Source organism: Crocodylus siamensis, chromosome 6 (assembly GCF_052110815.1).
Source record: "Crocodylus siamensis isolate JL-2025a chromosome 6, ASM5211081v1, whole genome shotgun sequence".
NCBI classification, from domain to species: domain Eukaryota; kingdom Metazoa; phylum Chordata; order Crocodylia; family Crocodylidae; genus Crocodylus; species Crocodylus siamensis.
Genome location: NC_143400.1, coordinates 30,432,737 through 30,456,237, shown reverse-complemented (window position 1 = coordinate 30,456,237; position 23,501 = coordinate 30,432,737). Strand labels below are relative to the sequence as shown.

Genomic DNA, 23,501 nt, shown 5'->3' with positions numbered 1-23,501 from the left:
AGAAATTCAAGACAAATCTAACGCCGGGATGAGACATTCTCTGCTAGCTCTATATCTTTCAAGACCTGGCTTGGAGATGGCATGGAACAGACAGACAGGGCCCTCTCCCTCCTTCTGTCTTGTTCTACCCACTAATTGTTTTCCTGCTGTGACACCTAGGATCATTTACATTCACATTTGATCCAGTTTTTTTCTTGCTTCTCTTCTGCCTCCCCCTCCTATCGTTTTTCATTTGTACCAATTCTCCCCTCTTCTCCTCATGCTGAAGAAATGGCAGCTTTGCCAAATGAGGACAGCTCAGGGATGGATTCACATAGCTTCTGCCCCTCCCCATTCTTCAGGCCCACTGGACTGGTCCCCATTGCCCTTCCATGGTACACCCTGCTCCCTTCAGGAGGAGAAACACCAGCCTCAGGGGAGCTCCTGAGATGCCCCGCCAGCCCCCAGTCCATGCAGCTTTGCCATGGAAACAACCTCCCTCCTCACCAAGCAGCTCAACACTCATCTTTTTGTGCCCAAGCATCACCCCTACATGAACAGACTGCATCTACCTATGGAAATGAGTGCTTTGGATGGCACACACCAATGCAAACATTATGGGGCACTTTTGGAAACCTTGCCTCAAGAGGTCTGTGCAGTAGTTAGGGGTGGATGTCGAAAGGCTTATTACCATAACAAATGGGGCATCTACAGTGGGATGGCCAAGCAAGCAGGTCACTTGCCCAAGTCAGGAGTGTTGGCTCCTATCTCTGTCCTATCCCTTGAGCTCAGCTCTTCTCCCACAAGCACTGCCCATGTCCTGACTTACAGGTGAGGCAGGGAACAAAGCATAACACGCAGGGAAGGCTTGAGAAAAGGTTTTAATGCATTTTGAAGGGTTAGAAAGAGTTTGCCAAAGGAGAAAAAGGAGCCAAGGGAAGTGCCCGGGGGTCCCAAAGGGCAAGCACCAGGTTCTTAGAAGCACTTCCTGTGGACAATGGAGGGGCCGGCCTCATCGTATTCCGGTTTGCTGATCCACATCTGCTGGAAGGTGGAGAGGGAGGCCAGGATGGAGCCGCCAATCCAGACAGAGTACTTGCGCTCAGGGGGAGCAATGATCTGTCAGAAAAAAAGCACACAAAGTCTCTGGTTACAAGGTGAAAGGAGGCTGCAGGCCTCCACCGCAGATACGGAGCACAGCACGGATGGCAAGGCAAGCAGGATCAGACAGGTTGGACCATACAACATGCTAAACACCCTCAATTCCCAATAACTGGGATATGGGCTTTTCCATCTACTTCAAATCAGGCTCTACGATGCTCAGCACCACACAGGAATGCACCCCATGCAACAAACAAGCCGTTGTTCTTGGATACAGTGGCTGGAATCAACATCCACTGGCTCCTAATCCTTATAAGCTACAGGGGAGAGTTTCAGACATGCCTGTGAGGTTTAGGAACACAAGCTGTTTGGGGCAGGGCTGTCTTTTTGTTCTGTGTTTGTACAACACCTAGCACACTGGGATCCCATGACCAGGACTCATAGATGCAGCTACAATGCAAACAATAAGCAAGACCCTTCAAAGTCCTATATTTGCTTCAGAAGATCTACCCCGATGTCTTAACAAGAAGGTTAATGGAGTTGGAAACGTTTGAACCAAACTAAGCAGCTTGCAGCCATGTACAATACACAGGGGGAAGGTATGTGAGAAAGATTTGCAGTGTCAGCCCTTCCTTTGCAACTGAAAGAGGATCCGCCATGGCAGCAGACCATGCTCAGTTAGTGAAATTAACAGTAGACAAGGTGAAATGTAAGGACCTACATGGATATTTTGATTTAATCCAGCTGGTATAAATGGACTTCTAAAGGGTTTCTAAACTAACTGCAGGATCATGTTAGAGATGGTAGCCCCACATATCTGTGTGTGGTAGGAGAGAGAGGCCCAGCCCATTCAATAGCAAGCCAAGGACCCAGACATACTTTAATCTTCATTGTACTGGGGGCCAACGCTGTGATTTCCTTCTGCATCCTGTCCGCAATCCCAGGGTACATGGTGGTGCCCCCGGAAAGGACGTTGTTGGCATACAGGTCCTTGCGGATGTCGATGTCACACTTCATGATGGAGTTGTAGGTGGTCTCATGAATTCCAGCAGACTCCATGCCTGTGGGCATGAAAACGGCACATGGTCAGTGCTGTGACACTCTGACAATGGTTCACTGGCACCTCTAAAGATGGATCCAACTCCCACCCATGTCCACGGGAGCATCTCTACTAGTTGCGAGAGAAACTGGTGCTGAAACAAATCTACTTCCTCTGCATCCTGCATAATATTCATCTGCACAGAACTGAATGGTGGGGTAGACTGTTTATGGCGGCCCACATATAGATACTATGAGACCTGGTGCATTATATAAATCCAACCAGCAAACTCAATTGACATGGACTGTGAGTTCTTTGAGACTGTCTTTGCTGTGCATTTGTCCGGTGCCCAGATCCTGGAGTGCAACTCGTGCTCAAAAGAGCTACTGTACTGCAAATGTACATCTACAGCTACATCCTGCAACACCAAGCAAAAATGTTGCAACTGAAGTCTAGCAGTTAAGCTCTGGGTTTTTTTTAGAGTGTTCAATGACAATTATCTTGCATCCATGCCGGGAGCAGACTCCAGCCCTCCTCATCCTCTAATTCTCATTAACAAAAGAAAACAAAACATTGAATTGCACTGTACTACACGACTGAAATGTTTACCCATCAGTCCCATTTTGAAACATGAGGAGAACAAGAGGAAGGCATGGGGAAAAAGGTAGCTACTCTTGTCTTCCCAAGTTTCCTGTCCCAGGAGTTAGAGTGGTGCAAAGAGCACCACAAGAATCAGTTCAGACATTTAGAAGGCCTGAACCAAATCCCAGATGCCAACACCCTCCAACCTGGACCAAGAGCTGAGAGGTCCAGTGTGGGTCTGTCCACCACATACAAGTGAAAAGGGGTGGGGAGGTTTGGGCTCTCACCAATGAAAGAGGGCTGGAAGAGGGTTTCGGGGCAACGGAAACGTTCGTTGCCAATGGTGATCACCTGCCCATCAGGCAGCTCGTAGCTCTTCTCCAGGGAGGAGGAGGAAGCAGCTGTGGCCATCTCGTTCTCAAAGTCTAGGGCCACATAGCAGAGCTTCTCCTTGATGTCACGCACAATTTCTCGTTCAGCTGTAGGAGACAGGAGCAAGCTGATGAACTTGCCACTCACATACCACCCACATGTCTTCCCATGGTGAACTTTGCCACCCCCATCTCTGCCCAGGGGCCACAGATGGGGAACATCAACCAGGAGAGAAGCCTTTCAACTAGCCGGCTGTGATTTAGCCTGGACTGTCATCACAAGGCTTGCCACATGGCAAGTGGGACCGACATTAATCAAATCTTAAAAGTAGGATCTTCAGTACAAAACACCAAAGGCTTTAAACATTACAGTATATACTCCATGAAGAGAGCAAGGGAAACAAAGGGGCTATGACTGCTTCAAGACCCCACACTGGCAGAACATTTGTTGAGTAAGATATGCCCAGATGATCTTGGGAAATGAACCATGCTCTGTGCTATAGAGGAAGGCAGAAGAACCTCTAGTGTCTCTACCAATCTGACCAGAGATCAACCCCACCCTGTCCCCATGTGTTGGCTACGTGATCAGGAACTGCCCCAGCCCTTCCAGACGCTAAGATCTTCTCTTTACAATGTCCCAGGAGCCTGTCTCCCATGGGTTCCTAAACCAAGACCACACGGAGCGTAAGAACTAGTGATAATACCAGTGGTGACAAAAGAATAGCCTCTCTCAGTGAGGATCTTCATGAGGTAGTCTGTCAGGTCACGACCAGCCAGGTCAAGACGCATGATGGCGTGGGGCAGAGCGTACCCTTCATAGATAGGCACGTTGTGAGTGACACCATCGCCAGAATCCAGAACGATACCTGAAGACAAGGGAAAAAAGATGCAATTCATAGACAGGTCTGCTGGCAGAGTTGGTCTTACCATCTGTGTGCAAAGAGAAACATGCTCTTTTCCACATAAGATCACAACACACTGAGCTTTGTATAGGAAGAGGATGGTCTAGAGTTTAGGGCACTTGCATAGGATGAGGGAAATCTTCGTTCCAGTCCTGCTCCAACAGAGACTCCAAATACAACTGAGGCCAATTCTTTTTTTGCCTCAGCTCTCTATCTGCATGGGGATAATAGCACCACCCTTCTCCAAGGGGTGGAAGAGGCTGAGGTGCTCTGGTATTATGGTAGCACATGTGCCTCATATAGGTAGAAACAGGCATAAACTGCTTTCACTCTGTAATGCATGGTGTGCAACTGAGACCAGCAAGCATGCCAGTCCACTAGTAGATTTAGATAGTCTTAAGAAGATACAGCTCCCCATGAATTTGAGCTGTGGGTTCCTGGCTCTTGCAAAATTAAGCTGAGAGTCACTATGCCCTAAGCCATCCCCTGCATAAAAAGAAGGGAGAAGCACTCACCAGTAGTACGGCCAGAGGCATAGAGAGACAACACTGCTTGGATGGCAACGTACATAGCAGGGACATTGAAGGTTTCAAACATGATCTGCCAAGAATTGGAATTCAAAAGCCTGTGTCAGCATGTTATGGCTTGTGAAATGCAAGCACTGCATTTATGTACAAGAAGGCTGACAAGCCAGATGTGCCAGCTGTGGAAGAAACAACTGGGGAAGTTACTTGGGTTCCACACTGTGCTGATGGCCCCAACATTGCAGGCCTGAATGTCAGGATGGAGTCCTATGCCCCATGAACTAGGGTTGGACTAAGCTGGGTAGCCAGGGAAGGCTCCTGCAAAGCAGAACATCTGCACATGTTGCTCACATTACATAGAGCTACATTGTCAAGGCAAATAGACCTCCTTGTTTTCACGTGGTTATGCCCCCCCGCCCCATACACACACATCTTGGAGTAAGGTCTAAGGATATCTTTTTCTACAGAGGGACTAGCTCCTCCTGTGATTTAGCCATACCTCTCCAACAAAGGCTCAAGGTGATGTTCACCACCTACTCCAATGTGATCCATTTTTTGAACCCATGGCACCAGCACAACTGGATACTGGACAGCTAAAATGGAGCACAGTGACTCTGGATCTGGTTCCTCAGAGCTCAGGGCACTAAGGATTTTTCTGTGGCCCCAGAAAAAGTAAGCATCTCCTGTCACTATTCCCATTTTGCATTTCCAGCCCCGTGATAATCTTGTTCCACCAGTAAAACTGTGGGACAGTCTCAAACACAGGGGTGGGCAAAATGTGGCCTGGGGGCTAGATGCAGCCCACCAGGCCATTCTATCCAGCCCACGGGGCCCCTAAAAAATTTAGAAAAGTAATATTTATCTTCCCTGGACTGCCTGTCATGCAGCCCTTGATGGCTTGCCAAAACTCAGTAAGCGGCCCTCTGCCCCAAATAACTGCCCACCCCTGCTCTAACAGGACATAGGTGTAGGCCACCTTTTGGGACATAGAGGCTTTACCTGGGTCATCTTCTCACGGTTTGCTTTGGGGTTCAGGGGTGCCTCTGTGAGAAGGGTGGGGTGTTCCTCAGGAGCAACTCGTAGCTCGTTGTAGAAGGAGTGGTGCCAGATCTAGGTTGGATGAGAGAAAACAAGCAAGCTCAGGCTCAGTGCTAGAGGAGCAGTTTAGTGCAAACCATTTGTGTAGATGGGCTAAGGGACAGCCTACACTGGTGCCTAAAACCAAGGTTTCAAGTAGGAGATCACAACACAAGTGCAATCAGCAACCTTCCCATAACCACACAGCCATGATGGTAGCTGGAAATGAGACAAAGCCACAATGAGGACAAAGCCATGAAGTAGAAACAGGCCTGAGCTGCAATTAATACTTTTGCCCCAAAATTAAGACATAGCTGGAACACAGGGGGACAGAGTAAAACGGCACACAGATTTTGAATTTGTCCATCACTTCAATGCATCTTAGAGTAAAGGGTTTGATTTAGAGGGAAAGATCAGGACAAACAGAGCCTGTGAAGCTAGGCTGAAATGCAACTTTGGGGCTACAGTGGGAGAGACAGGAATGCAATGGGCACTACATTAGCTGTTACAATACAGGACAGATCTGGGAGTCATTGTGAACAGTTAGCTAAAAACCATCAGCTCAATCCTCAGCAGCCACCAAAAGGCAAACAATGTTAGGGATGATTAAAAAGCAAATTGCAAACAAAATGGAAAGTACTGTGATTATAATGAACGTATTGTATTATAAATCCATGGGGCATCCACACTTTGAATACAGTTCTCGTCCCCACACTGCAAAAAGAAACTAGGAAAACTAGAGAAGGTCTAGAGAAGGATAACAACGATCATCAATGGTAGGGAGGGGCCTCCGGATGAGGAGAGACTAAAGAGGCCAAGCCTATTCAGTTTAGAAAGAAAAAGACACTTGAGGAAGAACATAAGGGTTTACAAAATACTAAATAGTGGAGAGAAAGTCAGTAGGGATTTATTATTGAATATCCTCCCCAGTAAAAAACTGGGGGTCACAGAATGAAACGTAGGAAGCTCAACATCAACACAAGGCAATTTTTTTTTCACCCAGCGTGGAATTCAGGGGTGCTATTCATTGCCACCAGATGTGGTGGAAGTTGACAGTTTAGCTATATTCAAAAAGGGAAGGACTGGACAAATTCTTGGGAGGAAAGTGGCATCAGTAGCTATTGAGCATGGAAGTGAGGGGCATGGCTCCTGAATCAGAACTTCCTGGAGCGTGGAGGCTGCAAGTGAGAGGCAACAGAGGAAAAATCCCTGGCCAAACCAGCTCACTACCCCTTTCAGCATCTGTGCTCTGCCGCTGTGTGACAGGAGACCAGGCAAGGCAGACCTAGCATCTGACCCAAGAAATGGCAGTTCTTATGTTCTTACGTGACTGCCTACAAAATGGGCAAGCCACAAGGGACAAGAAAGGCTGATCAGGGTGCCTGGGAGGGGTAACACTAGGAGATATAGGGGGCCATTAACAACAGAGAAATACTGGCTGCATACTGGGAAACCCTTCTTCGGTAAGTTCAGGGAGGCTGGAAACAATCATTCAGGGAGAAGTGAAAGTTGCATTGATGGGACATTAAAAAAGAATTGGACAAAGCCCTGAAAGTGATATTCTAGAGTTTCTGTCACTGCAGCATCTCCATAAACTGACTTTGAAGAGACCAAACCTGCATTGGCTAAGGCTGATATATAATATATATTGGGGTTTAATGAAGAGGGGACTAGCAGGACTGAACCAAGGATCTCCCCCATACATAAAGCTAAAACCATGAGCTATTATGGACTGTATTAAATAGTCAAGTTGCATTAGGTGGATCTATAAGGGACTCATACTCTCTCAGCTGGGCACAGAAAGGCCTCTGTAACATATGCTTGCTAGTGTTTTATCCATGGATAAAAACAAAATCACTTATCCATGACCCACTTGTTCGTCCCTCTCTTCCACTCCCTGAAGGTACAAGGCTATTAAAACCAAATAAGGACAACAGATCAGACCCAACAGAGACAGGGTCATCATACCAGCTGGGCCCAATGAGCAACAAGAGCTGCCAATCCTACCTTCTCCATGTCATCCCAGTTGGTGATGATTCCATGTTCGATGGGGTACTTGAGAGTAAGGATTCCTCTCTTGCTTTGAGCCTCGTCTCCCACATAGCTGTCTTTTTGGCCCATACCCACCATCACACCCTATAAAACACGAAAGAGATAAATCAGCCCTTCAGAGACAGGTTTTCAGTGGGGAGGGGGCAGAGAAAAAAAAATAATTAAACCACCTGTTAGCTTGGACACCTGTCAATCCACACACCTCTCGCTGATTTATCCTGATGTTATCCTCATTGGCTCAGGTGATCTGGCCTAAACTGTGCTCCACTCCAGTGGGACTATATAAAAATTAAGGCACTATCATGCCATGATTTGCCTCTGCAGAGTTCATTCCTGCTTGAAATCAGAGCACCTCATTGCCAGCACAAAGGGCAGCTTAGCCTTGGATCTCACACTAGTGGAGATGCACCAAGAGGCAAAGTGCCATCAGAATTGGGCCCATTGTCAGGGCAAATGTGAACTGCTCTGGATTTACACTATCATGATCCAGATCAGCATCAAACCTAAGAGGTAACTTGCATGGGCCAATATAGCAGCAGATTAACACCAGGGATATATTTGACCCTAAAAAACAGCCATCTCCTGCCACCTTCATGCCTTCTGCCCCTGTAAAAAGGCACATTTAAAACCTTTCATGGGGACAGATGTCCAAGGCCACACCACTGAGCAGACTAACTATGGGACCGGCCATTGGGAATTGACTAATCCTAATCCCATCTCCGACATTATTGAACTCAAACCCACCCCCCAGAGTCTAATAGCAACACTCCTGTGAGCACAGGCTCTTGGCCAACTGCTTCCCGTGTAGCTCTGTGTACATCATTTTATATCTATCCCTTGCCTGTAAAATGGGGACAGTAAGAGAGAGACACTTTCCAAGAGCTTTGTGAACTAATTAGTCAAATGCCTGTGCAGCATTTGAGGACAGTAAGCACCAAATACTATTACTGTGCAGATAAGCTTTAAGAGGCAGAGGCAGTTGCTCCATCTCTACTGCTGGATGAAAATGCCCTTCTAAACCCAGGACATAACTGTTTTAGGAAGGCACTTGCAGTCTTACCCCTTCTGGACTGTAAGACCCTACCTCCAGGCTGTAGCCAAGGCAGATCACCCTGCAGCAGGCTGGCAGAGCCTGGCGATGACCACGAGATGGGACAGTCGTCTCAGTTCTACCTCCTGAAATCCACGGCACTCAGCAGAGCTGTGCCATGCCCCTAGATCCACCCTGGTTTGCAGTCTCCACTTCAACCACTGAAAACTCCCCTGCTCTAGCCCAGGGAAGATTTAGGAGCTGTGACTCAAGTCCAATTCAGTGCAATTCCAGTTTAACCCAACCCTTGGGCCCTGGAACCGGTAACGCCAAGTCCAGCTTCAGCAAATGCTGTAAGACCACAGAAAGGCCTTTGCCAGACACCATGATAAGCAGACACTGGTGCGTTCAGGTTCAAGAAGGGGAGTCCCAAATCAGCCTCCGAACCCAGGCTCAGGTAAGTCAGGAATCTAGTGCCTGTCTCATTGGTGAACCATGAGGCAAAGGGCTGGAGAAGCTAAGGATTGTGAGCAGTCCACAGGTCAGTTCAGCCTGCCCTTGCTATTTCACCAAGACCTTCTCAAGCCCAGCACATGCACTGACCATCCTGGAAGTACCCCAGGAGATGCCTCATACTCACCTGGTGCCGTGGGCGGCCCACAATGGATGGGAAGACAGCGCGTGGGGCGTCATCGCCGGCAAAGCCAGCCTTGCACAGCCCGGAGCCATTGTCACAGACCAAAGCAGTTGTCTCCTCTTCACACATGATGGTGCTGGGAGATGGTGGGAGTCAAAGCACCTGGAGGAGGTGAAGCAGAAAAATATTAGGAACCCAGGCTGCTCCAAGCACTCAGGTACCAGATTAAACCCTGCCTGTCAACTGCAGAGAGGCCAGGGCAGAGCTGCAGGGCAGGGCAAAACCTAGACCCAGCACAGCGCTGCACAGAAACAAAACCTCTATTGCCCCAAATCCAGCAGCTCTGCTGATGCCAGGAGCACTACTGTCATCTGCAGAACTGGGCCCCGTGCATGTAAAAGCCCCGTGTTATCCCTAGTCACACACAGCTTCTGGTGGCCACCTCTCCAACCCCAAATCCTTACCCAGGTGGCTTTCCACTGCACCCCATGCTTTTGTGCCCCTGTGCCATGCTATGCCCTTTGCTCTTCATAAGTTGGAAGAGCCAAAGGCAGCATGTTGGTTAGATCTACCTGGCAAAGTCTCAGCCTTGCACTATACTGCTAAACCCTGGATGTTACAGATTTTTGAAGGCCAGAAGGAGCCGTTACAATCATGTATCCTGACCTCCTTTATCAGATGGGCCAGCAATTCCAGTATCATGTCCATCAAATGAGCCTGGGCTACAGCACCTCATTTGGAAAGGCATCTGCAGCAGACACTCTCCTTCATAATGAAGTCCCTGCCCCATCCGACACTTCCTCACAGCTTGCTAACCAGTGCTAGCAGTCTCCTGCTACTATAACTCCTTTGAAGAACAACACTATCAGGCATCAGCATCTTTTGTGATGAGCCCAGGATGCAGACAGGACCCTCCTCTGCTAACTGATGTAACACGGCCTTCTAGTTTGGAAGGAGGACACCTGGCCAGAGGCACAACACCACACACGATGGAGAAAACTCTCCAGGCTCAACAAAAAGTAAGATCTGGGCTCTCACTTAGGCTGCTGCAACATCAGGATGAATAGGCTGAAGTCAGGAGAGCTGCATCACAGCATGAATCTAGATCTCTGTACACTGGCTGATTGTTTTGAGGAAGCTGGCTTCTACTTTGGCCAGTGGGGAGAGTGGAGATAGCAGGCTAAAGTCTCCTGATGCTCCGGCCAGCACCCAGTTGGCAAATAGGTGTTGCAGGTTAGGAGTGACTTCAATGAAGATGTGTCTGGTTAGTGCCAGGCATACAGGACAGTCAGTGTCATGGCTTGTCACAAAGCGGGTAGGGTGGCGAGTAGCCCCCAGGGGAAGAAATCTATGACTGGGGAAAGCTCTGGACCTGACCCTGAGTTTGAGGAAACAGGATTAGCTTTGCTGGACCTCTATCCATTCGCATCAGCAGAGATCTGCCCTTGCAAGCCCAGTAGCAGCCCCAGGGAGCAACTCAAATGAAATGTCAGCAGGGATATGCCCCCCCTGAAGCTTTTTGAGGGCTTCATTAGCTAAGTTATACAGGCTGAATGCCATTCTCAAGCCCGTGTCATACAGATAAGATGCTCAAACAGCCCCTTATGACCGTAACACCCTGTGAATCAAAGTCAGACGAGCTCCAGCCACGGTTCCTGACGCTTTGCTGTTGAACCTACAAAAGCAAAATCGCTCTTCATCCCCATTAGCAGACCAGTATGGACTCCAGGCTCCACAAATCCAACACACAGAACTTGGTAATAATAACAACAACAACAACAACTAATAAGTAATAATAAACCATATTTACCAGCCCCCAAGCCAGTGTCTCTAGCCAAATTGTTCCAATGTTAACATACATAAACCTTATATCAACAGCAGAGATTTCATGGATGTTAAGGCTGGAAGGGACCTCACAAGATCATGAGGTCCAGCCCCCTGCCCAAGGGGCAGGAAGTCAGCTGGGGTCATATCACCCCAGCAAGGTCGCATCCAAGTGTTTCTTAAAAATGCATCCAAAGTTGGTGCTGGCACCACTTCTGGGGGGAGTCTGTTCCAGACTCTGAAGATGATAAAGGTCTAAGCATCACAATGTATTATTATTTCCTTTGTAAGTATGGAATAACTCCAACCACATGCAATTCCTGTGTAATACTCCAGTGCTGGAATTTTGTTTCTTTATTTGCCTGAGTAAAACAAAAGCTTAAAGAAAAAAAAAAGACTAATAGTACTGCAATTCTTACTTAAGCCAAGCTCCCAATAAAAATCAGGGACAGTTTGCTCTGGGCGGGGCCAGGATAGAGGGGTCCAACACCCTGGAATAAGCCAGATATTGTACCCCGAAAAGTCACTGCAGCAGAACGAGAGAAGGTGGAAGGAAATCCACGGGGCTGCTAGTGGATTGTGCCTGCCTGCTCCTGTATGAGACTTGCTCTATGCAAGGCACAAAGGATTTAAGTTACCAACAAACTAATTTGGGGGTAGGCAGCCAGGCTCAGGCCCTTGTGCCCTAGCCTTTGTTACTCCCTAGATTGACTCCAGTGGCATGTACCTCAGAATCTGGCCCCATTCACATCCTGGGGCTGTCAACTGTAGCTGCATCTGGTCTCTTGTCCTCTTTTTAACCTTGCTGCTCTCCATAAATGCCCCGGGGGCTCCAGAGCAGCAGTAAAACCATTGTCAAGTCTCATCCCCCTGGTTCTCAAAGCCTCTGCTTGCTGCCGTCTCCCCCACACTATCCCTGCCTGGACAGCCTCAGCATGAAGACCTACCCAAGCATGCCAGAAACAGATGGTTCCTCATCTCACGTCTGTTAGTGATAATCTAGATCCATCCCATTGGCTTTGATGGCACTTAGATCAGAACTGCACCCGGATTTCTGAGGCTCCTTTCTGTGCCTTAAACCTCCTTACAAGCTACTAAATCCCTCCGGAAGATGCAGGATCTGACTCTGGAGACTGCACAGCACGAAGGTAGTTATCAGCTGTCTGAAAAACTCCTGCCCATCCCTGTCCTCCCATTTCCTCCAGCCCAATGCTCCCAGCTCAGCAAAGCATGAATCAGACTGTGAGGCAATCATGCCGGGGCCAGAGCAAACATAAACACCAGGCTACATCAGGGCCTTTCCCAAAAATGGAAATAATCTTCCCAGCTCTTGGTTGCAGCAAGGCCACTCCTGTTTCCCTTTCCATCGGCAAACAAAATGCTGCTCCTACAATCAAATCCACCCCAGAGGAGGGGAGCAGGAAAAAAAACAACTCCCAGGAGCACAGCTTGATCCCAAGCTGTATCTGTGCCAGTTTGCAGGGAGAAGAAGGTATGTTAGTAACAGCAGTTAAGTGTCTAATAAGAAACCACCGTTTCCAACGGCCCATGTCTGTCAGATGAAAAACATGCCTTTCCCCCAGCTGAGAGTTTATTCCCCCTGTTTCACCCCCACCCACGCATGCTTTCATCTGCTACGCGCTCTCAGCCCCACGCCTGCTCATCAACAATTTCATTTACCCTCAGGGAAGTCAGTGTAGTGAAGGGCAGTCAGCACCTGGCAGGATTAGGCACAGTAACAATGGCTTTTAATCTGTCTGTTCAAGTCACATGCATGCGGACGCATCAGACCAGTATCCGCATTGCCAAACCAGGGCAACAACAACGTGAGCAAACATTAAGTGAACCCAAACCCGATGGCTTTGAGCATTGTCATGAAATCCCAGCGCTTGCCAGGCAGAGGGAAGCAGCCTCCTGCATCCCAGAGCTTAGACGGAGCACAGAGCACATCCAGCTCCCTCTTCCTGGCCTATAGCCAGCCACCTCTCCGTCAGGCATACGCTGGGAGCAATTTAAATTCACAGGTGAAGCCCAAGCCTATGACTTGACAGCAACTGGACTGGAAAAACACAAACAAACCCACAACTGATCCAACAGGATTGCTGCAGGACTCCTGCGTTGCCCCTAGATGGTATTCTCCTTCCAGAACTCAGCCGTGCCGGGACAGGACAGATGGGCTGTAGTACTCACCAAACGTACAAGAGTTCCTTTCCTCTGGGACCGAGCCCTGATGTGCCTTTGGTATAAATACCAGTGAGACTGTGAAACCTCAGAGGCGGATCCTTTCTAAACGGAGACCCTAAAAAGGCTAACTGATGCTGTGTTCGCCATATGGCCATATAAGGTGTTTTATTTCATTATATTGACCTTGGGACTGACTGCAGAACCCAGAACAGTTAATTATTGCAAGGGGAAAAAAAAATGCGTGCAGGGATAACTCAGGAGGCAACACCCCACTGGCGAGTCTACTCCTTTTATGCTCCATTTGGATAAACAAGTAAGACACAAGTCCTTATAAGCTGCATTTGAAAAGGAAGTGAAGGCACCTACGACTCCTGGGGAGAGAAAGCTACCAAGAATGGCATCAGGACCTCCGCTGCCCCGCGGGCGGGTGTTGTTCAGCGCAGTTCAGAGTGGAGATGGCACGCGAGGAAAATGGAGGGGGTTTCATTGAAAAAAAATGACTGGTATGTAGCTTCCCTCCGGCCCAGGTACGCACCGTACTTGGTGATTTAAATGAGGGGCGAGAGCCACATCCTGCCCTCTCTGGTATAACAGAGTAGTTCCAGAGGGGATGACTTCAACCCTCATCCTAGACTGAATCCTCACTGAACAAACTGAGGCCCCACCTGCCTTATTCAGCTCGCAGCAGGATGGAGTCTCTACCCTGGGGTAACTCAAAACTGAATTTGGCCCCTGGGCCACACACAAGCCCAGGAAAATGCTGCTGCCTTCAGATTCTCTCCTTGGGATTGGTGTTGGTGCCACCGAGCTGGATTTGGCCCATAGCATCTTTCTTGCTAACCAGGCTGCAATCCTTCCTGTCCACCTCTGCTTCCAGCTCCTGGACCCTCCTCCCCCAGATTCACACCCATGAGGCCAGGGAAGTGGATCCAGGTTTATAGCAGCAGAATGGCACCTGATTCTCTGCTTGGCAGCTCTTTTGGGTACACAAATAGGCCCAATCTGCCTCTGGCTGGCAGTGACCACAGCAGAAGCTGGATTACACCCAGTAAGGTCACCAGGACAGTAACCAGCTGAGCACACATCTTGCATCATTCACTGAGGATTGGGGATCCGGTCCTACGGCTAACAGACCTTTTGCACAACAAAAATATCCCTCCTGCCACTCAAAGTGGATCCTCCGAGCCCCTGAGCCATCCTAATTCCACCTCCGCAATGCAGTGGGGCAATCACTTAGAGCCCCGAGCACAGTGGAGCAGCGTGTGCAGGCAAAGAGCAAGGAAATGTTATCACTGCACAGGGCTAGAAATGCGTGCGCCAAACGGATGCTTGGGGAACAGACCGCTGCCCCAAGGGGTTTGCAAGACCTAACCCTTTGCAACTTCCCTTGAAAAAGAAACAGGTGCCGCACGTGGCTGGTTTCCTTCCTGGAGCTGGTGCATTTCCAGCAGAGACTAATTGGAGGTCAGTATATGCTGCAAAAAAAAGGAAACATATTTTAAGAACCTTGAGTTTGCAGAAGCAAGGACTGAAAAATATGATGTGGCCAAGGATCAATGCAGCCCCTGAATGCAAGGATCCGATCTAACTCAGTCCATCACTGTTTGATGATGCAGTTTTCTCCACAGGTCCCTTGTCTCACTCATGGGGCAAATGGACCTACTGTGGGTCATAGCATTTTTTCCACCCGTTCTAGTCTTGCTAAACGTCCAGGCACAATGTGCTTCTTTCACTCTCCCCCAATGCAACGCTCCTTCCCCCTGCATTTGGGTCAGATCTCTTCCTCCTGTATACTGCTCAAGCACCCGGGGGTACGTGCCATTGGCTTCTGCTCTCTGTTCTGCCACCTGACCCCACCCAGAACTGAGCTACATGGAAAAAGTCACAGCCCAGAGGTGCAGCATACTTGGGCACGCTACAGAGATGGCATGTGCGTGATCTGCTCTCAGTTCAGAGCCAGCGGATAAAGCACATTCAGCGAGGATGAACTCTGAGGAAGAGGTTTGAGCTGCAAAGCTAAGATGTCACTACTGCACAACATGTGTGAATGCCTCATAACCTGGCTAACGGGGAGGATTTTTGTAGCAACAGACACGGTCCTGAAACAAAAACCCATTTCAAGCCCCCAAAATCCTTAGTCTGAGATAGACACACATCATGGAACATCCCAGCTCAAGCAGGTTAAATCTAGTAAAGTTATATCAATTTGTAAGATGCCCAGTCTACATACTGCCACTTGCATCCCATTCCCTGTGCTTCTAGCTGATTCACTTTAGCAGCAATAGCCTAGATACAGTTATGCTGGCAAAAAAGGGCCTTTTACTGGCACTTGTGCAACTTCAAGTGAAAGGGCTGTTTGGACAGTACAAGCCGTCTCACAATCATAGAGAAGCGGGGCTGGAAGGGAGCTCCCAGGGTCATTTAGTCTGAGACTGGATCAGCCCTATCTATACTATCCCAGACAAATCCTCTTAGTAAAATTACTGTCAACCCTGAAACAACACAACACATCACACCCAAACCTGCCATCAGTAATGCAGGGGGACCACAGCAGCCCATGTCTTGCCTATGTAAAATATGCTCAAAAGATCCCAGGTAGAGGACCATACCCTCCACTACACAGGATGGCAAATAAATAACCCCTGTAGTCCACAGCAAATGGGGAGTTTGCCTGTACAGCTTTCTTGCCATAATTAAACCAGCAAATATTTAAGTGCAGATGCAGCCTTTTCATGGGCTGTGTCAGGCAATCTTAGTAGCACTGTTATCCTGGTTGTAACCCCTCAGCTAGGGGTCCACATCCCTGCTGCATTTCATGTGTAAGGCATGGCCTTTCCTACTCGCTCACAGAGCCGAAGCACAGATCCAGGCCTGTGTGACAACAATAGCCTTTCCTCTGCCCTTTGCAAATGCTTTCTTGCCCCAGCACGCTGCTGGAAAGAGCATTTTCCTAGCAGACTATTTGCATAGGATGGTTTGGATAGGCATAACCCAGCCTCAGGCAGGAGGCTGGACTAGATAACCTCTGGCAGCCCCTTCCAGCCCAGTTTCTCTATGACTTCTACCAGGCTCCCACACTCCACCAGCCTCCACTCCCTGGCTGGTGCCTCCAACACAAGCTGGGCTGACAAGGCCCCTCATGGTCCATACCCACCCTAGCCAGCCACTTTTTTCCAGCACTGAGGTTGGCCCCCAGCTCCCATCAGCCAAGGTCCAAACCCCTTTGTACTCTCTTCTCTTGCTTATGGGCGGACCTTTCTGTAGCAATCTGCAGGGGCCTGGGAGGCAGCAGCAGGACAACTCACAGCCGACTGCAGTGCCAATTAGGCAGGGATGCCTGATTGGGAGCAGGGCCCAGCTGTACCCTAAGTGTTGGGCCCTGAACTGCAAAGCCAGCAGCAGCTTGCAGCTAGCAGCTGAAGAGACAACATTGGGCTGAGCTGCTGCTCAAGGAACAACTGTGGTGGTAAGACCTGGGGTTATGGCGAAGGAGGAAACCCTATGGTCCTGGGCATGACAGAAAAGTGCACCCTCCCAGGGAGGGGTGGCCTGGTGGAGTTACCTGAGGCAGGGTAACTCCCCAGAAATGCCAAGCCAGTTACCTCCCTGACGAAAGGCAAGTACAGGACGCTTTCCAACCCCAACCCCACATCCCTGGTGGGTTAGATCAAGGCAGGGGGGAGCCCAGGCTTACTGTGAACACCGAGGCAGGGCCCACATCAGGCGGCGGGGCATCCTCTGTGGTGGAGGTCTGAGGTTGCATAGACCTTGCTCCAGGAGGCCTCAGGTCCCAGTGTGAGCCACTGGAGGGAGAAACATTTGTGAAACATAGGCCACAATAAGGGTAGGCAGGAGTCGTGGATTATGCCCTTAGCATCAGGCAGGTAAATGGGCAGCCGCCCACCTGGGTAACATCATATAAACTTATAACATCAAAGTGTGGCAGGAGAGTGGTTTGCCCAAAGACAAGTGGGCAGGCCAATGTTTAGACTAGCCCCAGGATGCCCACTTGTTACACAATCCCCCAAGCAACTGTGTTGCCCTCCTTGAAATTCCCCCTCACTGTGGTGCCTACCAAAAACCTCACAGCAGTTGCAGCTGCACATATGCTTCAGCAGCTGATCATTATGGCACTAACACTTCCCTGGCATTACTTTGCACTTGCAACCTGACATTGCTTGTGTTATAGCGAGGACATCCATCGCCTGGGGCCAGCACTCTCTTTGGTCTATGTTAGCACAGTGGGTCCTTGATCTATAGTTTTCGAGATGCTATGATAACACAAGCACAGTCACAATCCCTGTTGGCAGCAACACTTGAAAAGACCAATAGCTCTTGTCCAGTTTCTCCTGGAACATTTTCCCCTAGAAAAGCAGGGGAGATTTGCACATTATAGACTAACCAAAATAGAGCCAAGTCCACAGATCTTAGATCTGTGCATCTAAATTGAGAGAGCGAGTGAGAGTCCCAAACTTTCATGAGCTGAAGCTCACTTCATCAGATCACTTTCCCTTACCATGTATTCAGACAATACTCATAACTTAGGAGCCACCTAGCAGCAAGTTTCCAGCAGATGCTGCTAAGAAGCCTAGGTTGTCATAATCAGAGGCAAGTGTAAGTGCAAAGAGTCATTCACTGGCACTGTTAACAGATTCAGCTCATCCAGCCCACATCCCAATGACAGCACTCAGATGGGGCTTGACAGTTGCTCTGGGCCACATGCACCAAGAAGCCATGTTAACATCCTCCGTGGTGGGAAAGATTGGCTCCCACGTTACTTGAGCTGTACAGTCTGCTCATCTTTCTTCCCATCCACAAATCGACTTTCCTAAGATAGATTTATAAGGAAGACATGAGCCTATCCCTTTCTATTAGCAGTGTGTTACCAGACACAACGCCTCCTACCCGTATGCTATACCCAACCTTCAAAACCGACTCCAAACTTAGAAGGAGTGACACTCATGTCTCCTTCTAACAGTGGGTTGGTCTGAGCTGGCTAATAAATCCTGCAGCCCACCCTGCATGCAATGAGGGTAGTTCAGCTACGTGTCATGAGCACCATACTGCTAAAAATTAGAGGGATAGGCTCCATCAGAATATAGTAGTAGCTTAAAGCATGATCCTAGTTCTCTCGCTGCTCTAGCTAGGAAGCTCCCAGGCAGACCTGCCAGAACTGTAATGACCCAGATGACCCTGTGCACATTCCCAAACACTAAACACACTATTTATCAGGAAGTTAATTTCATGCTGCAATGTGGAGAGATTTCCTACAAGTGTGCAAGGATGGCTGTTGCACTCATGATGCCAGGGGAAGATGGTAAAATAGAAAGCAACAAAATGGATCGGCAGTCCAGGAAGCCTGATGTGTGAGACCAGGCCAGAAAAACTTGGATTAATTGGCCTAGAGAAGATGGGAGGAGTGATCTGATGACCATGGTGAAACACGAAAAGAGTTGGTAGACAGGAGATGGGGATTGACAGGTCTTAGCACCCACAGGGGACAGGATAGGTAGTCACAGATGTCATTGCACTGAGGGAAGCTGAGATGGCTCCTGAGCAGAACTTTATGGCAGAGGTTGGTTCAGTGGAACTGATTCCCAAGAGAGCTACAGGGCTGTAGAGCCACCCTGAGCGCCCAAAGAAAAAACTGAACAAGGACTGAGATAAATCATATCTGGTCCCTTCCTGGAGCAGTCAGTCCTGGAACCCGACCCTAACGGGACAGTCCCACCCCACTGCACTAATTGTGAATGCCTGGCAATAGCACCTTGTTTTCATGGCCTCTTGCAAGGAGCAGGATGGACAGGGCTAACAGGGCAGCCAGCCTGCATGGCATACATGTTGGCCTCTGAATGGGCCCAACCATTTCCAGAGGCTGACTGGGAGAGGAAGATGAGGGAACAGGGCCGTGTTCAGAATAGCTTTGAATAGCCACCAACGTGGATGCTGCAACTTGTAACCCTGGCATCACGCAAGCTTCCAGACCTAAACACAAGCCCTGAATATCCCATGGGGGAGCTGGGACTCTTCCCCTGTCCAGGGCCATGAAGCCCCTACACTGCAACCCTGTTGGCCTGGTGGATTTTGAACCTTCACTGCCCCAGGACCAAATCTGGTTGAACCCCTGTTAAATTCCCCCTGACATCTGATATACCCATGGCTGCAACTAGGCCAAATTGAACTGTGTGCCACTGGCAGAGACTGGGAAGGGGCAAAAGCTAGCAATACCTGAATCTCTGGCAACAGCAGGGAGTTGGTTGCATGCAAATGTCCTACAGGATCCCAGCAGGTAACTCAGGCTGCCAGGGGAGGCAGAAACTCCCCCTAGGTTTCTTTCAGGCTGGACAAGGGGACGAACACTTATATCCATCCACCCCCAGCCTGGCCATCAGTCTGAGCATGACACAGAAGCCAGGCACCCAGGAGGCGATGCCAGTTGGGCCCACTAGCATTGGCTGTATAAATGAAGACACCTGCTATTAATTTTCAAAACAGGCTGCAGTTCAGCTGCCAGAAGAAAAGCTATTTGCAGGCCACCGGAGGTTTTTAAAATCACAGCAGCTGCAGGGCACAACAGTGCCAGGGAACTGGGAGTGAACTGAGAAGCAGTGCACCATCAGGGCACTGGCTGAACTAGTGACCAGCACACAATACTCTAAAAGCTGGATGGTCCTCAGGAAGCCACAAGCCAGAGGCTGAACCAGCTTCTTTGCGGTGAGAGGGGAAGCAGACGAGACACTGGGTGGGGATTCAAGAACTGTCTTGCTGGATAACCTTTGCTTCTCTGGGCCTCACCATCCTGGTTTGTAAAATGGGAATTAGGCTGCTGAATGCCCTTTGCAAAGCACTTGGAGAGTGTCTTTGAGAGAAAGCAGCAGGTAGCTCCCTACAACAGGTTAACTCCAGCCAGTTCAGTTTCCACCCACCTGCTCCACTCCCGACAGGCCTGTTTGCATGGCACAGCATGCTGCTGTTACCTGCTTGCAACCCCTTTCTGCCCCTCTCCTTGCCTTGCAAGGACATGGCTACTCCATGCAGCCGCAGTCCCCAGAGGAGCTCTTGGCAGGCTCATAATGAAGAGCTGCTGCTTTCCCCAGTCCCACAGGAGATCCAACCAGAGGCTGAGAAACTCCCGGCTGCCTTTTTAAGGGAAACAGGCCTGTTGCACAATGCGGACACACAATCCTCAGTGAGGATCAGACTGGGAGGGGAGAGCCGTCTGGGTACCACAGCCTGCTGCACTTTCAGAGAGCGATGGTGGGGGAAAACACCAGCCAGGGCCATGAGAAAAGACTCTTTGCTTGGACTCATTAGCGATCCAGGCAGTGGGAACACCCAGGATACAACCCTGGTCAATAGGAGCAGGCTTTTTGGCTAGGCTGAGGTCAAGACTTCAGGCTCAAGTCCTGCTCATGAGAACAGATGTCACAACCAGCCCCTAGCCTGCTCAGAAGAACCTGACTCAATACCCCAAAGGGTCTAAAATCTACCTGGAAAGTGCAAAGGCCCCCAAATACCACTCAGGATTTGAGCCAAGGTGCGACAGCTGCTACTTCTGACTCCTCTTTTGGACATCTCAGGATTCATCACCAAAAACCCATGTGTTTGCAGCTCTGCTCTTGGCAGCGATCACACCTGTTATACTGAGTGGGACAGGGTTCAAGGTGCTTCCTCTCATCACAGACTGTCTTTTCCAGGCAGCTTTCAAGGTCATTGAGACAGAGGCCCCACCCATGTATAGGGCCATGCGCAATGGGGCTGTGCCCCCAGGTGGGGCACCTCTGGGGAACTCTGCAGGGCAAGGGGCAGAGAAGACACCTTGCTTACAGTGGAGGCTGTGCCCTTCTCTTCTGCCCTGCAGCATCCTCAAGGGGGAGGAACAGGGACTTGAGTGGGGCTGGGGGCCATGCTGTTCGGCTGTGCCCGCTTTGGTCTAAAGCACCTAGCACACAGGGCGATGGGCACTGATTTACCCAGGGGCATCAGCAGAACCAGAACCCAGGAGACCTCACTCCCACGCCTCCTGCTGCAGCGCACTCCCAGGCACTGCTACCCTCCAAGACCCAGGAGTCCTGGCTTCTGCTCCCCCCGCACCAAGGTTGCAGCTGCTGGACCTCTCCCACACTCCCAGAGCGGAGAGGAGACCTGAACTAGCCCGTGGAAACCAGGAGCTGATCTGCTCCGGCCTCTGGTGGAGGGAGAAGTGGCTCTCTCTGCCCTTCCCGAGCGCTCTCAGATGCTCTTCTCCATCACCGCCAAGTGAAAGAGAAACACGAACTAGTCCCCTCCTGTATGAGCCAAAAAGGCTTTGCACAAACCCAGCTCCTGGGGAAACTGCCCTGAAAGCCAAAGGCTCACCCCGTCCACCCAGCCCCTGCTACGCCGAGTCCCCTCCTTTAATGAAAGGCTTGTGTGAGGCCAGCATCCCAGGCCCTGCTGCCAGGTTTACTTGAATGGCTTCCAAGCATGAGGTTAGCGAGGCAGAGGGTTGCCATTATATGACATGACTGAAAAAAAAAAAATCCTTTCCCAAAACAGGATGCAGCAGCTGTGCACATGCCCAAGATGGCTGGAGGCTGCTCTGAATCGGAGGGTGGAGGGTCTGTGCTGGCAGCTGGCGGGAGTGTGGTGGGGTCTGCCCGTGCCCCGGACTCCCAGCCCTGCAGCTTGGATCACGGGCGATCTCCAGGCAAAGCAGCTGCACTCCAGAGGTAGGGACAGACACTCGGGCACCAAAAGCAGCAGGCAGATTTCCTCCCTCGGGAGCTCAATGCCATCTAGTGCCACCTTCAGACCCTGAAGGGTCTCTGGGCAGGTGGCATCACTGGGGGAGCTGCTGGGCAAGGAGGAGTTTCACAGGAGGGGGAAACCCAAATCCAGCCCTCGTAAAGTGACTAGAAGGGATGGGCTGGGCTCTTCAGCAAGTCCCTGGACTATTGGCTCTGTGGAGGCTTTTCTTAGGAAAAGCAACACCGGAACCAGCCATTTTGCTTGGTAGCTGCTTGTCTGGGTCAGCCAGGACAGCCCGAGGCCCAGAGCAGATTTCAGCTGGAGTCACGTCAGGCCCCCATGAGATACTAACTAGATGCACCCTAGCACCATCCTCAGCCAGGCAGGGAGGGCTTCATCCTCCAAAGGCAGCCTCTCCCTTGGAGAGCAAGACCACAACTACTTTGATTACGGAACAAGAGAGACTTGATCTGGGGCAGCTGGGCCTCACCCCCGCGCCTCCCTCCGCCAGGGAGTCCAACAGGTCAGAAGTGAGGTCCAGTCTCCTTACAGCAGCTCCAGAAAGATGCCAACGAGACAAGAGCCATACCATGCCAAGAGCTACACGTGCACTGGAGGAGGGACAGCCCCAGCTATGGAGAGCTGCCAGGCTACAGTGAAGGCAGAGCAGGGGCAGCACTTGCAGATGGGGGCTAAGGAGCGACAATTAAAGTCCGGGTCTATGGAGAGGCCCGCTCATCCACAACCTCTCAAGACTCCCCACAGCAGGTCCAACAACAGCCATAGGGAGCCCGTGGCTTGCAAGGGGCAGTGTACCTCTCCCAACAAGCACCAGGGACCTGGTGTGGACACCGAGCTGGAACCTGAGCCCAGACGCCAGCCCAAGTCCTCACCCAGTGTTCAAAGAGCAGCTGATCCTTGATTTGAGCAGGAAGCACAAGACAGGAAAGGCCTAGTATTAACCTGATGCTCCCAGTGGGACCAAGATCATACAAACCGGGAGCCTGAAGTATCACGCAGTTGCTGGCCGAGTCGCAGATCTCTGGTGCATTCAGCAAGGAAAACGTCCGTCTGATTTGTAGCCGCTCTGGAGCTTTGGGGAGGAAAGAAGTCTCCAGACACGTAGCAGCTCCTTCGTGCCACCTGCGTATTGCCAGGGCAGCCGTCTCCCACCTAGGACACCACCCTTTGCCTGGTCCTGCTCACCCTCCACAGCAGCAACCCTCAAGCCTCCTTGAATTACAGAAACGGTGCAGACAAGGCAGCCCCTTGTGGCCAGACCTGTCCTAGGTCTGGCACCAGCCTGTTCTCAATCGATTAAGGGTTAGCTGAGCTGCAAATTAAGGCCCCAGCTCTTTAAATACCACCAGCTCCATTTTGAGATGCTAAGGGGGATCTCCTCCCAGTATCGTCCTGAATGCACACATCTAGGTTGATCCTCAGGAGTCTGGCTGGGATTGCACCACTGA

General features: G+C 50.2%; 1 protein-coding gene across 4 annotated transcripts; it reads right to left on the bottom strand.

Annotated features, from left to right (window-relative positions):
* Positions 1–841: 841 nt before the first annotated feature.
* Positions 842–23,207, bottom strand: ACTG2 (actin gamma 2, smooth muscle). Of its 4 annotated transcripts, none has more exons than XM_090051665.1 (9): positions 23,030–23,207; positions 9,298–9,456; positions 7,583–7,711; positions 5,498–5,608; positions 4,490–4,574; positions 3,777–3,938; positions 2,989–3,180; positions 1,960–2,141; positions 842–1,098 (listed from the first exon to the last, which is right to left on the bottom strand). In XM_090051665.1, exons 2-9 carry the CDS (start codon positions 9,421–9,423, stop codon positions 955–957), a joined length of 1,131 nt encoding a protein of 376 aa, XP_089907791.1. In that variant the 5' UTR covers positions 9,424–9,456; positions 23,030–23,207; the 3' UTR covers positions 842–954. The 4 variants fall into 4 exon arrangements, with proteins under 4 accessions (XP_089907791.1, XP_089907789.1, XP_089907792.1 ...); XM_090051663.1 differs by lacking the exon at positions 23,030–23,207 and adding an exon at positions 13,309–13,391; XM_090051666.1 differs by lacking the exon at positions 23,030–23,207 and adding an exon at positions 13,202–13,220.
* Positions 23,208–23,501: the final 294 nt, after the last annotated feature.

What these genes read in the sequence shown, in the direction of transcription:
- ACTG2 (XM_090051665.1), bottom strand. Translation starts at nt 9,423, where the DNA reads ATGTGTGAAGAGGAGACAACTGCTTTGGTCTGTGACAATGGCTCCGGG. An exon ending in TGGGCCGCCCACGGCACCAG is followed by an intron (nt 7,712 to 9,297) that starts GTGAGTATGAGG and finishes CGTGTTTTATAG; the next exon opens with GGTGTGATGGTGGGTATGGG. An exon ending in ACCGTGAGAAGATGACCCAG is followed by an intron (nt 4,575 to 5,497) that starts GTAAAGCCTCTA and finishes AATTCTTGGCAG; the next exon opens with ATCATGTTTGAAACCTTCAA.